This window comes from Cucumis melo, chromosome 3 (assembly GCF_025177605.1).
Source record: "Cucumis melo cultivar AY chromosome 3, USDA_Cmelo_AY_1.0, whole genome shotgun sequence".
NCBI lineage: Eukaryota > Viridiplantae > Streptophyta > Magnoliopsida > Cucurbitales > Cucurbitaceae > Cucumis > Cucumis melo.
The window spans coordinates 30526542-30538598 of NC_066859.1; the positions used below are offsets into that span (position 1 = coordinate 30526542).

The window sequence follows — 12057 nt, forward strand, 5'->3', positions numbered from 1 at the left end:
GTGCTGATATCGGTGCCTTCCGCTCCACTTCATCAGACTTCTTTGTTTTGCGTTATTCACTTTGCTACGTTCTTCACTTCGTTATGTTCTCCACTCCACCTGTACAATCGTAAGTTATTTGCTTTTCGTTTGAAATAATAAGTTACTTTCGTAAGGTATCTTTATTTTCGTTTGGTCATAACCTGTTTGAAGTAGATTTTCTTCTTTTTCTATTTGTTTGAAATTGATTCCTTCGTTTTCTATTTGGTTGGGCTCTGTTTTTCAATTTGTGTGTTGTTACTTAGGGTTAAGGTCTATCAATAATATGTTTATATATCACTAATCTATTTAACTGGTTTGTGTTGGGATGTTTAACTTGTTTCTTTGGCATGTTGATCTATTTAAGGTTTGTGTGTTGCTTAGGGTTAGGGTCTATCAGTGATATGTTTGTATCACTAGTTTAATGTATATTTTTATGTGATGTTGTTTATGTTCTATCAATGATATACTTCTATCAACTTGAAGGATGTTTTACTTGTTTATGTTTGATTGTTATTAGATATTTCACTTTAATGTACACTTTTTATATGTTGTTTCTTAGGGTCTATCGATGATATGTTTCAATCCTTGATAGTCTTGGAAGATGTTTAGCCCGTTTGACTTGGGAAGTTAGTAGAAGCTCTAGTTTAATTTGGTTTTTTTGTGTTATGTTGCTCAGGGTCTATGACTGATATGTTTCTATCACTGATTGACAAATTTAGAGGATGTTTAACTGGCTTATATTGGGATGTTTAACTTGTTTGTTTGGCATGCTGATCTGTTTTAGGTGTGTGTTAGTGCTTAAGGTTAGAGTCTATCTGTATCATTGATAGTCTTGAGGGGTATTTAGTTTGTTTTTATTGGGATTTTAGTAGATAATTTAGTTTAATGTATATTTTTACGTGATGTTGTTTATGTTCTATCAGCGATATATTTCTATCAACTTGAAGGATGTTTTACTTGTTTGTGTTAGATTGTTATTAGATGTTTTAGTTTAATATGCACTTTTTATAAAGTCTAATTCAATATTATTATTTTAGGTTGTTCCAGAAAAGAAACGAAGTGAAAACTATGGAAATAGCGAAGAATGTTAAAAATGTTAGGCCGAAGAGACAACTTAACCGATCAAATAAAATGTTGGAGAACGCAAAAGACTATAATATTGCAAGAGACCGATTGATTTGTCCCTAGTTTTGATTTGCAACTCTCTCATTGAGTAAATTTACATTGTACTATATTAGTTTTGTGGATATTCCATAATAGAAAAGATCAATGATAGACTTTACATTTTATTTGATTTTGTTATATTGATACAGAAAAGTGTTGGACCACAGGTTGAATATTGCAAATTATTCCTCTTTATATTCTTAAATAGTTGTGGCTCTTCAATGTATGTTGAAGTTTATTAATGATAACGGTGAAAAACTTCATGGTGACATTACCTCTTCACATTTAGTTATGTGCTTTTGTGTTTCCATTGAGAAATTAGTACTATACATGTTGAATAATTGCAAATTAGATTAATTGGTGCATTTTATTGAGAAAAAAGTTTGGTTAATATACGTATAAAGTCTATTATTTATAAAAGCTATCAACAATAGTTGACTAATATCGGTGATAGAATCTATCAACGATAAACTTCGTAGTAAAGTCAATATTCGATAAAAACTATCAAGCTAAAAATTAAACTCCATTATAACATTGATTAATCATAATTCTGAATTACTGCATTGATAGAAGATAGAGTCTATCACTGATTGACTCATATCGGTGATGAACTAGGATATGAGTCTATCATTTATAGACTACTATCAGTGATAAACTAGGATTAATACAAGTCTATCAGTGATAAACTAATATCACTATACAAATATTAACTATATTCTATCAGTGATATATTTTAGAAAAGAAAAAAGAAACTCAATTTATTTTAACCTAAAACGTAAAATTGATAGAGAAATTCATAATATGCTCAATTTCAACGAAGTCCCATACAAGTAAAATAAACACATTTTTTTTTCTATAAAAATTCTAGTAAAATCATCAAATTGAATCGAACAAAATTAACCTACAGAGATGAAAATAAAATTGTAAAAATGGGATGAAGTCAAATGAAAAATTTAGGGACAAATCACATCTGAAAACAAATATCAAACTGAGATGATTAACATAAATTGGATGAAAAAACTAAGAAACAAATCTAAATTATTTTTAAAAGAAAATTTGATTACATACCAATAAAATTGATACCAAACCCTAACATTGACCTAAAGTAGAAGCAAATGAAAAATTGTTGAATGTCGAAAATTGCTGAACGCCCAAAATTGTTGAACGTACGGTTGGAAGAGAGAATTGAATGAAAAATCGACTAGTTGGAGGCGGAGACAAAATCACAAAAGGAAAAGAGGACGAATCATGAAAAAAAGAAAATTGTTTAGGTTTGAGAGAACGAAGAAGATGATACTAGAGATTGAGGAGTAGATCGTCATCGTCAAAAGGAGAAAATCATGCCATGTATTTTTCATCTAAATTAAGGGCATTTTAGGAATATATAAAAAAAAATTTGCTATATTTACAAATTGTTGAAAGAAGTTGCTATAACCAAAAAAGCCACCCATTATAAAAAGGGATAGTTGCAAATTTAGCAATTATATTCAAAATAATTAAGTATATAGCAACATTTTAAAAAAATTGCAAATATAGCAAAATCTGTCAAAATCTATCGATGATAGGAGTCTATCACCGATAGACTATGTAGCAAATGTTGGTCTATCACTGATAAACCATAAGAGTCTATCAACGATAGAAGTGTATCACTGATAGATTTTGCTATATTTGCAATTTTTTTAAAATATTGCTACATACTTAATAACTATTCTAAAAATTGCTACCTATTATAATTACCCTTATAAAAACTCCCGTTTAAAGGCTTTGTGGTTCGAAAGAAGAGACGTGAACGGCCCAACGGCCCAAAAGTCTCATCTCCTCAAAGCTTCCTCACTCCCAAAGGCTCCGTCTTTCTTCTTGACTTGTGGAACTATTTCCACTGCACCAGCGGGATAAACCCTCAATCGATCCTATTGGATTGCCACCATTGACGCAATCGGCAGCTCGAACTTCAAGCTTAAATTTCATGGCGCATCTCTCATCTTTTCTGTGAAAGTTCTAATAACACGATGAAGTTCGCTGCGGTCTCTTTCTCTCAGTCCGGAGCGTCTCGAAGTCTTTTTCATGGTGGTTCGTCTTTCAATCAATTGCCGCCAGTTGCTTCATTTTCAGCTCGCAAATTTCCATTGAACTCCGATTCTCTTTTGGGTACTTCCTCATATACCATTATTGCTTCTTGTTTCCTGTCGTTACAGGGTTTTTTTTGTTTCAATTTCGGGATTTGGCTTGGGTTCCTATTCAATGTCCAGTCTTTTTCGTGCTTTTAGAGTATGTTGTTATTGTCTTCCTCTTGGAGACATGAAACGAGCTTTTCTGCTGGACATTGTTACTTATATCGTCTTCGATATTCGATTTCCCGTTTAATCTTCTATTTTTAAAATTTAATCTTGTTATCAATCGTCTGTTCCTTCCAATTTTGTGCCTAAAATCATTCTCAAAGCTCTCAAATTGTTGTAGAAACAGAAAGTGCTAAGCATATAGTTAATTTCTTGGAAAGAGTGAACTGGAGGCTAAAACTATTTCTATGGATTTGTGAGGCGTTGGTTGCTTGATGCTAAGTCGAGCTGAATTAAAAAGATTACGGTTTTCAAATGCTAAACCGCATATAGGCGTAAAACTATTACGGTTTTCAACATACAAGTTGCCGTTGTCCTAAGTCGAGCTGAATTAAAGAGACTGTCCTTCGGTTGTTTCTGGGTATGTTTCTATGGATTTGTGAGGCGTTGATTGCTTGAGGCAACTGAAGTTCATGTGGATTGAGGAGCTATGGAAAGCAATCAATTCCACAAATGCATATTGTGTTAGATGTATTCCCAGGAAGAACTGCAGGAAGATAGTCATTATTCAGCTGACATAGCTCAGTTGCAATTTGCCAGTTGAAATAAGTGGAAGAGGTGATGAATGTCCCATTCCACATCTTCTTAAAAATAAGATATAGATTCTTTGAATTCTGTTCAGGATGGAAAAAGAAGAATACATTATCTTGAAGTTGGGCTATTTCTTGAAGTGATGTTTCTAATCAAATTGCTCTAGTAGAAGATTATTTACCTGCACACAAAGTCAATTGTGGCATAAAAGGAGTTGAAATTTATTGTTTTCTTTGATAGTAGTTAACAAGCTCATCAACACTATCGCTACATCAATCATTTGTATGATTGCTTTCAATGCCATACCAGCAATAACTTTTCACTTCATCTACGCATAATGTTTAGCTTAACTTTTAGTAGTGTGTGGGTTGTGCAGAACACTATGTCAGAGTAACTCAGTCGAAATTGCCATCATGTCAACAATGAACAACATCTCCATTGCTAGAATCTGCTGCAGGGACTCTAGAAAGAATGCAAAACTGTACTTAAAACGAAATCGCGGGATTGCTTCAAGATCCTTTTCAACATGTGCCACGCCATCTAGTTACACAACAAATCCTCCGGTCATCTGGTTACCCTCACCTTTGATTTTGGCTTCCCAGGTCAACCAATCAGTTGCCCCTCAGCGTTCAGAAGAATGGTTTGCACTAAGGAGAGACAAGCTGACTACAAGCACATTCAGCACAGCCTTAGGCTTCTGGAAAGGAAACCGTCGCTTTGAGCTGTGGCATGAGAAAGTATTCCCTTCAGAGACTCAAAAAACAGATGCACCACAGCAAAATGCCATGGAGTGGGGTGTGCTCAATGAAGCAAATGCCATTGATCGATATAAAAGCATAACAGGTCGAGATGTGAGTTTGTTAGGGTTCGCTACTCACTCAGAGCAGCAATTTGATTGGCTTGGAGCCTCCCCCGATGGCCTACTGGGATGCTTTCAAGGTGGTGGGATCTTGGAAGTCAAATGTCCATACAACAAGGGAAAGCCTGAGAAGGGACTGCCCTGGTCGACCATGCCTTTCTATTACATGCCACAAGTACAGGGTCAAATGGAGATAATGGGCAGAGAATGGTCGGATCTATATTGCTGGACACCAAATGGAAGCACCATATTTCGTGTGTGTAGGGAACGTGGTTATTGGGATTTGATACGTGAAATATTGAAGGAATTTTGGTGGGAAAACGTTGTCCCTGCAAAAGAGGCTTTATCGTTGGGAAGGGAGGAACAGGCGAAGTCATATAAGCCAACGTCCACGCACAAGCAAACTGGACTAGCAATTGCTAAGAGCATTAAATTAGCAAGCGAAGCCAAATTGCTCTGTAGGGAGATCGCTGGGCATGTTGAATTTTACAGATAATTATTGGTTTGGGTGTATTGGCTGTTTTTGTCTTGGAATTACATTCTCCCCCACACATTTGTTCCATAATTTTCAGATTCGTACTATTTGATACACAACCAATCTTAAGACGCAAATTTGAATATACATTACATATCATTGTTATACTAAAAGAACATATAAAAGAAATTCAGACTAAAATTTGATTATTAAAACATCCATATGGAGATTTTGCACAGCTAAGTAGTCATACAGCCAGTTCAATAGGTCCTGAATTTCGTAAATGAAGGAAGTTCCTGAGCTTGAACCCATTGTCAAACCGCTACTCAGTTCTCAACATACCAATGGGAATACAAACGGAAGTTCTTCCCTTTTTTCGAGCATGGACTAGAGCAGATCAATCTGTATTATGATGAGAACATCCTCAATCGCTACAGTCAGCAAATCTACTATGCTAATAAGCGTCTAAACCAAGTGTCCGTATATCATAATACCATGAACAAACTAGAAGAAGCTTAAGAGGATGACAGGTTTAATATCCTTAGCATAGAAAAACACTATTGCAAACATATTCCCATCTTATAAATCATATTCATAACAATAAGAAGCAAGTTTCGTGGTGCAAATGACGGTAGAACTAGTCCAGCAAGAGGGAAGTACACGACTACTTCGAAAGATACAATAACACATTTATTGTTTATTTGATTCCCCACGTTCACAGGTATTACGAACAAGCAAACGTACTGCTAGATGAAGAAACAAGAATGCAGAAATGTTGAAGACAACAAACTTTTGGTAGACCGTATAAAGCACAGGATACTGACCAATCCCCAAAAGATTTGAGATAACTCTGAGAATGCACGTGGCCTTCGAAAGAACATCACAGGCCAACGGTAGCTTTATTCATGAAGATATCAGGACTATAACAGAGACACCTAACTTCCAACACTACACAGATTGATCAAGTTTGTGCTCCCCTTTGTCATAATCGCAGAGCTGCACTTACACAGGGCAGAGCACATCCTGGTAGAGTAGACGCTGCTGGGAAAAAACTTACTCATCTTGTTTTCGCGACCAAGAGGTAAGGATGAACAGAACATCCGAGATCCTACACAGAGATCATCTTCCAAGCTTGATCAACTGCTGTACATCAAACAATGATAGTAAGAAGCCTTCTGCAGCACAAGAGATTCTTCTTATTCATTACCTCACTATTTTGCATTTACTACTTATTCTTTTAAGGTCTTCCACTTCAACGATTGGAGGATTAACATGACAGCTACCATACATAGAACCTGAAGGCAGCCGACTCTAGAGCTTAATAATAAAATAACAAGAACCGTATAAATGATTCTAGTTTTTTCTTTCCTTTTCTTTTTTTCCTTTTTTTTTTTTTTTCCTGTTTTTTTTTTCCTTTTCTTTTTCTTTTTTTCTTTTCTAAATAAAGCCAATTGAGCAACTCACGTCCATGCCAAGAATTGATTAGAAGTCAGTCCACGTTGCTCCTTGAGCATGGCGAACAAAACCATTTTCCTGTTCCCTCCCATCACGTTTCTCTTGGCACGTCAGTGATGGCTTCCAACAATCTGAGCAGAGCAATTCCAAGCTAAATGTTTCCACATACTCGCTACTCTCATTAATGCATCGACCACACTGGATACATCGCGGTATACAAAGAGTGCATGCTCTACATGCTTGAGTTGCATGTTCTTTTCCCTGACAACCATCTACAGGGCAATCATAGATAATCCTCGGGTTTTGGCATCTTGGACATTTTTCAATATCCATGGCACGTTTATCATCACAAGACACATAAAAGTTTCCCCTGAAATAAAAATGCTGCTTATAAGAATTTTTCTGTGTAAGGCTGCAGTCAATCCCCAGTAAGAAGTTCAACTCTTCGAAATGCTCTTGTGTCACCCCGTATAATCCACCAATTCGTAGATGTTTCACTCCTTGAGAACTCTTCAACTTGAAAGCCCTCAAGCTGCTAACAACGCCTTCAATACTGAGTCTGGTACATCCAGGAACAGACAACTGCATAAACATGCAGCGGACAGATATTTAGTAACATGCCAAGTTAGTAAGTGATAAGTATGATGTGTTAGGAAGGAAATTGCATATTCCCGCTATGCACAAAATAGTGTCCTCGCTGGACACAGGTGTTAGGGTCAAAGCCACGTCAAGAAACACCCTGTCAAAGATGTCTCAATAATATCCACATTCTAATTTTTCTAAAAAAAATTGGTAAGTTGATGGGCGTACGTCTATGCTTCTCAGAATGAGCTACTTAATGGCTATTAGCATAAGACATCCTAACTACAGTAATGTAGCTTAGTACTTCCAATTCTAATAGTAATAAATGTATCCAATATTTGTATTACTCTTCAACATATCCAAAAAATTATGTATTGTGTGTTTGTAGAAAATATAAATAAGAAGTCGGGCAAATGTTCAAATTTACAAAGGAAGGTTAGATAACAGAAAGCAAAATGTATGCACAAGGCTCTCTAGGCATCGTATGTCTAAAAACATAAAGCTTGTGTGTGTGTGTTCTTCAAAAGCACCAAGGAGGTCAACAAGGAAACATTTTCAGGTGCCTATAAAGAAGAATAAACTGTTTAACCCAATGAAAATGAACGAAACAAACATAGAAAAAATAAGTAATTAAACAAGCCAGGCAGCTAATTATGACAGGGCAAAAACTGGAGTAAGTTGCACTTACTTTCGTAAGCCTAGGATTGCTTTCAAGCACGCGCTTCAGACCCTCGTCTGTGATTCTTGGGCATTCCACCAGACTCAAGCATTGCAGGTTACCTCGAGCCCTATTAGTTAATTGCAATAGAATGTTATCAGTGATCTTCTCGTTCAATGGTTGATCTATGTGAATGTTCCTCCATAAAAGGGGGTCATCCTGTACCACCGAATGCAGAGATCTGCAAACCCTTCCAACAGAGAGTAGATCCTGGACACCCAAATAAGAAAGTGCAAAGCTTAAGGCTGCATGAGGGGCTCCTCCATCAATCTCCGTATAGGTACAATTCTGCTCCTGACATTCTATATCCAGCTGCCCACAACGGCTAGGAGGGTCGTCATTAGCAAAAAAGGCTTCATCCATGCTACAAATGGATCCAAAATCACAGCAGCAGGCCACGTCGCCAGTTACCTTTCCATCCAGACACCTATCACAGCTATAAATCGGATAAGGTTTCTGAACAGTACTTTTAGTCTCAGGGAACGTTTGGAACTTCAAAGCGCTATTCCAAATAAAATTCAGACATGCAAAGATCTCGATATCCTTTCCGCCAGAGCCAGCGCCAGTGCCAGCGCCACCACTGCTGCTGAAACACTCGTCATAGTCCACTTCCATGTCCTCAAGCCATCCCGTAATTGCTGTAAAAGTGGTACTTATATCCATGCCAAATGGATCCGCAGGCAGAATATGAAGAATGTCCTTACAGACAGGATCCTGTGAGCTATCTGAACAACTATCCTTTCCATGGTCAAAACAACCATCCACCTCCCGGCCACGATGCCATGGCTTCCCACAGCCTTCGGCATTATTCTCAGGGATGCCCTCCACAATATAACCATTGGCAATCCTCATTGGAGAAACTAAATTGTCCTCGGAAAGGTGCAGAGGGATTAAAGGACGACAAGAAAAATTAAGAGTCATCAAGGATCCTACCTACCCCAACCTAAATCTATAACCCTAACTTCCCAATATTCTCCCAAAAAAACTATGAAAAAAGGTGAAAGACGTGAGAAACGAGAATGAAACAGAAGAAAAAAGAAAATTCAAGAGGAATAATTACAAGAAACCCTCAATTTTTGATCGAAACTAAAAAAACGCACCAGAATTTTAGAGCTTCTTCCAAAAAAAATAAAAGGAAAAAGCTTTTTTAGCTTGACAAAAAGAGGAAACACAAAAAACGATCATCGATCGCATCGAAATTACCTACATAATAGGAAACAACAACGATTTTTTGTTTTCTTTTAAATCAAATAAAACTAATCCCGCTATACACCGTTCTCTATTTTTCTATATTTTCAGCTACAAAAACATAATCCGAACTCTGCGAGTCAAGCACGAATTCCAGGAAAAAAAAAACAAAAAAACAAAAAAAAACAAAAAACAAAAAACAAAAAGCAAACTTAAGCAGAAGCGTCGATGGAGAGAGTGCAAAAATGAAAACCTGAGACTGTGATGACAGGAAAGAAAATAAAAAGATCAAAGTGATCTCGATGAACAACGAAACCCTATGAAACAAAATGGAGTAATCAAGAAACAAAACAATTAAGCTCTTTGAATCGAATCCTCGAATATGAAGCCTTTTCTTCCTCCAGATAGGAATTTAACACGAAAAATGAGAAAAAGGATTATCTTCCTCGAGAGGAAATTCGACTCCAAGAGAGAAAGAAAGAGAGAAGGGAAGGGTAAGGAACCTGCCGATCGAGTTCAGAGTGAGAGAGAGAGAGAGAGAGAGAGAGAGAGAGCAGGAAAGTGCGAAAAAAAATAAAACAGAGTTACCACGATAAAAACAAATTTAACACATACCTGATTAAGAAAACCTAAAAATTAAAAAGAGATGAATAAGAGAGGGAGGAGAAGCTTGAATTTGTCTAAATTCTCAGAGAAATTAAAGGAAAAAATGACACGTGTAGGTTGAATGCGAGTGACTGTGTTGTGGCGGGAGCGGGAATCTAATACGTTGCAGCTTCGATTTCGACGACCAAGCTTTTGTGGCCGTTGGATCTTCATCAGACGCGTAAGATTGCCGTTGGCGTGTGATGTGGGCCCTTTGGATTTGATGGGTGGGTTTTTATGTTTGATCGGACGGTCCAGAGAATATGATGACTTCGATTAAGATAGATATCACCAGCTTGCTTCCGGCTTCAAGCGAATATAGTTCTTATCAATAAGGATTTATTTGTTTCAATAGATATTACATTGAAATTTCGGGGCCAACATTGATTATCTTTTTTATATCGAAATACGCACCAAACTTATGAAAAATTTACATCGAAAGGATGACTAGGTCTTTGATTAGCTCATAAATTGGTGTCAATTAATCTTTTTTAAAGAAAGTTAATATCCATAAATTATTGTTATTATGTATTTTAATTAATTATTAAATATAAGTACATTATTTACACTTTATAAAGTTCGATTATCATTGACGTATTTTGTTGTCTTAATATTTCATTACTGATTATTAATGTTCTAATTGATTTATATTTATTTAATTATTTGTAATGTTAGATAAAATCATTTAAATGATGTTTAATTTAAACCTATTCCTTTATTATTTCAAATGAATAAATAATTAAATTTATGTAAAAACATATTATTGTATTTATTTAAACCAAACTTAATAATTGTGTATAATTTAAATTATCAATTTTCATGATTTTATTTAAATCAAAAATTCAAATTGACATACTTATAAATTTTTGTGGTCTAAATTGATAAACTCCATCATTTATGGTGTAAGTTATTGTTTTTCTTATTAGTTATGATTGCATTATTTGGAGTTATATTTAATTTCATTGAATAATTATTGGTGTTTGTACTATATGTCAAGTTGGTAAATCAAACACGTATTTAACTTCATACACTGATTATTTTGCATATCAAGATGCTGATATTAATTATCTCAAATATTTAATAGTCGTATAAATAAAACAATATTCAAATTGCTTCCGGATAATTTTTTTTACCACATATTTAAAACTTTTTAAATTTATAATTTATGAACAAAGTATTGATATTTTAATGATATAAGTTCATCAACGTCTACCATTAACAAAAACTGATATAAATATGTCGTTAATACTATAGTGATAGAAATATGTACAAATTCGTCATTAATCAATAAATACTATATGTTTTTTTTTTTACTTTTTATGTAAATAAACTGACATTTTATCTATAGGCGAACATTTATCTTTTCTAAAAATAATTTTTACTTAAATATCCACCAATCTTTGGTCAATAATTTAATTGATGTCAGCATTTTAAACCTAAATTATCAAGGGACTTTTAAAAGATCAATACGGCTAAATCAATCAAAATGGAATACTAACATAATGGTTTAATTTATTTCAATGGTCATCAATATTTTAAATTAAAGTTAGTTAAAGTTGTTAACATTGTTACTTTAAATCCAACCTCTGATCTCATGTCGATGCTACAAATTTCGTATATATCATTACACTTCACAAATAATAACGAATTGGAATGAAAATGTACAATAATCCCATAAAGAATGATCAAAACGAATCGTTAATAAGATAACACGATCTACTTTCACTTGAATGCACCATTTATGGTAAACGTTAAACATCTAATTATATTAATTTACCATATATAATAGTTTTTTTAATTAAGTGTTTGTTTTTGCATAACAAAGTTTGATATGTATAATTATATATATATTTATAGTAGTTGTGGAACGGTGTTAAATATCATACCGGTCGATAAAGTTTAAAACAGATAAATTTGAATATTAAGATTAAAATAGTTATGGTCAAATTCATTTAAATTATAATTTAAAAATTACTTTGTTATATTTGAATTTTAAATGATTCCTACATTTTGAATCGTACAATTTTATTCAACCCAGGAATAATACTTAAAGATAGAAAATGTAGAAATTCTTATCTAGTAG

General features: G+C 34.6%; 2 protein-coding genes across 3 annotated transcripts; one reads left to right on the forward strand and one right to left on the reverse strand.

Moving 5' to 3' along the window:
• Window positions 1–2975: 2975 nt before the first annotated feature.
• On the forward strand, window positions 2976–5531 carry LOC103487752 (uncharacterized). 2 transcript variants are annotated; one of them, XM_008446195.3, is made up of 2 exons: window positions 2976–3333; window positions 4413–5531. In XM_008446195.3, the coding sequence occupies exons 1-2, from the start codon at window positions 3195–3197 to the stop codon at window positions 5405–5407; spliced, it is 1134 nt and encodes a 377-aa protein (XP_008444417.1). In that variant the 5' UTR covers window positions 2976–3194; the 3' UTR covers window positions 5408–5531. The 2 variants fall into 2 exon arrangements, with proteins under 2 accessions (XP_008444417.1, XP_008444418.1); XM_008446196.3 differs by having other exon boundaries at window positions 3184–3333; window positions 4429–5531.
• A 413-nt stretch (window positions 5532–5944) lies between these two features.
• On the reverse strand, window positions 5945–9935 carry LOC103487750 (F-box protein SKIP14-like). The gene is made up of 2 exons (XM_008446194.3): window positions 8112–9935; window positions 5945–7423 (listed from the first exon to the last, which is right to left on the reverse strand). Exons 1-2 carry the CDS (start codon window positions 9060–9062, stop codon window positions 6869–6871), a joined length of 1506 nt encoding a protein of 501 aa, XP_008444416.1. The 5' UTR covers window positions 9063–9935; the 3' UTR covers window positions 5945–6868.
• Window positions 9936–12057: the final 2122 nt, after the last annotated feature.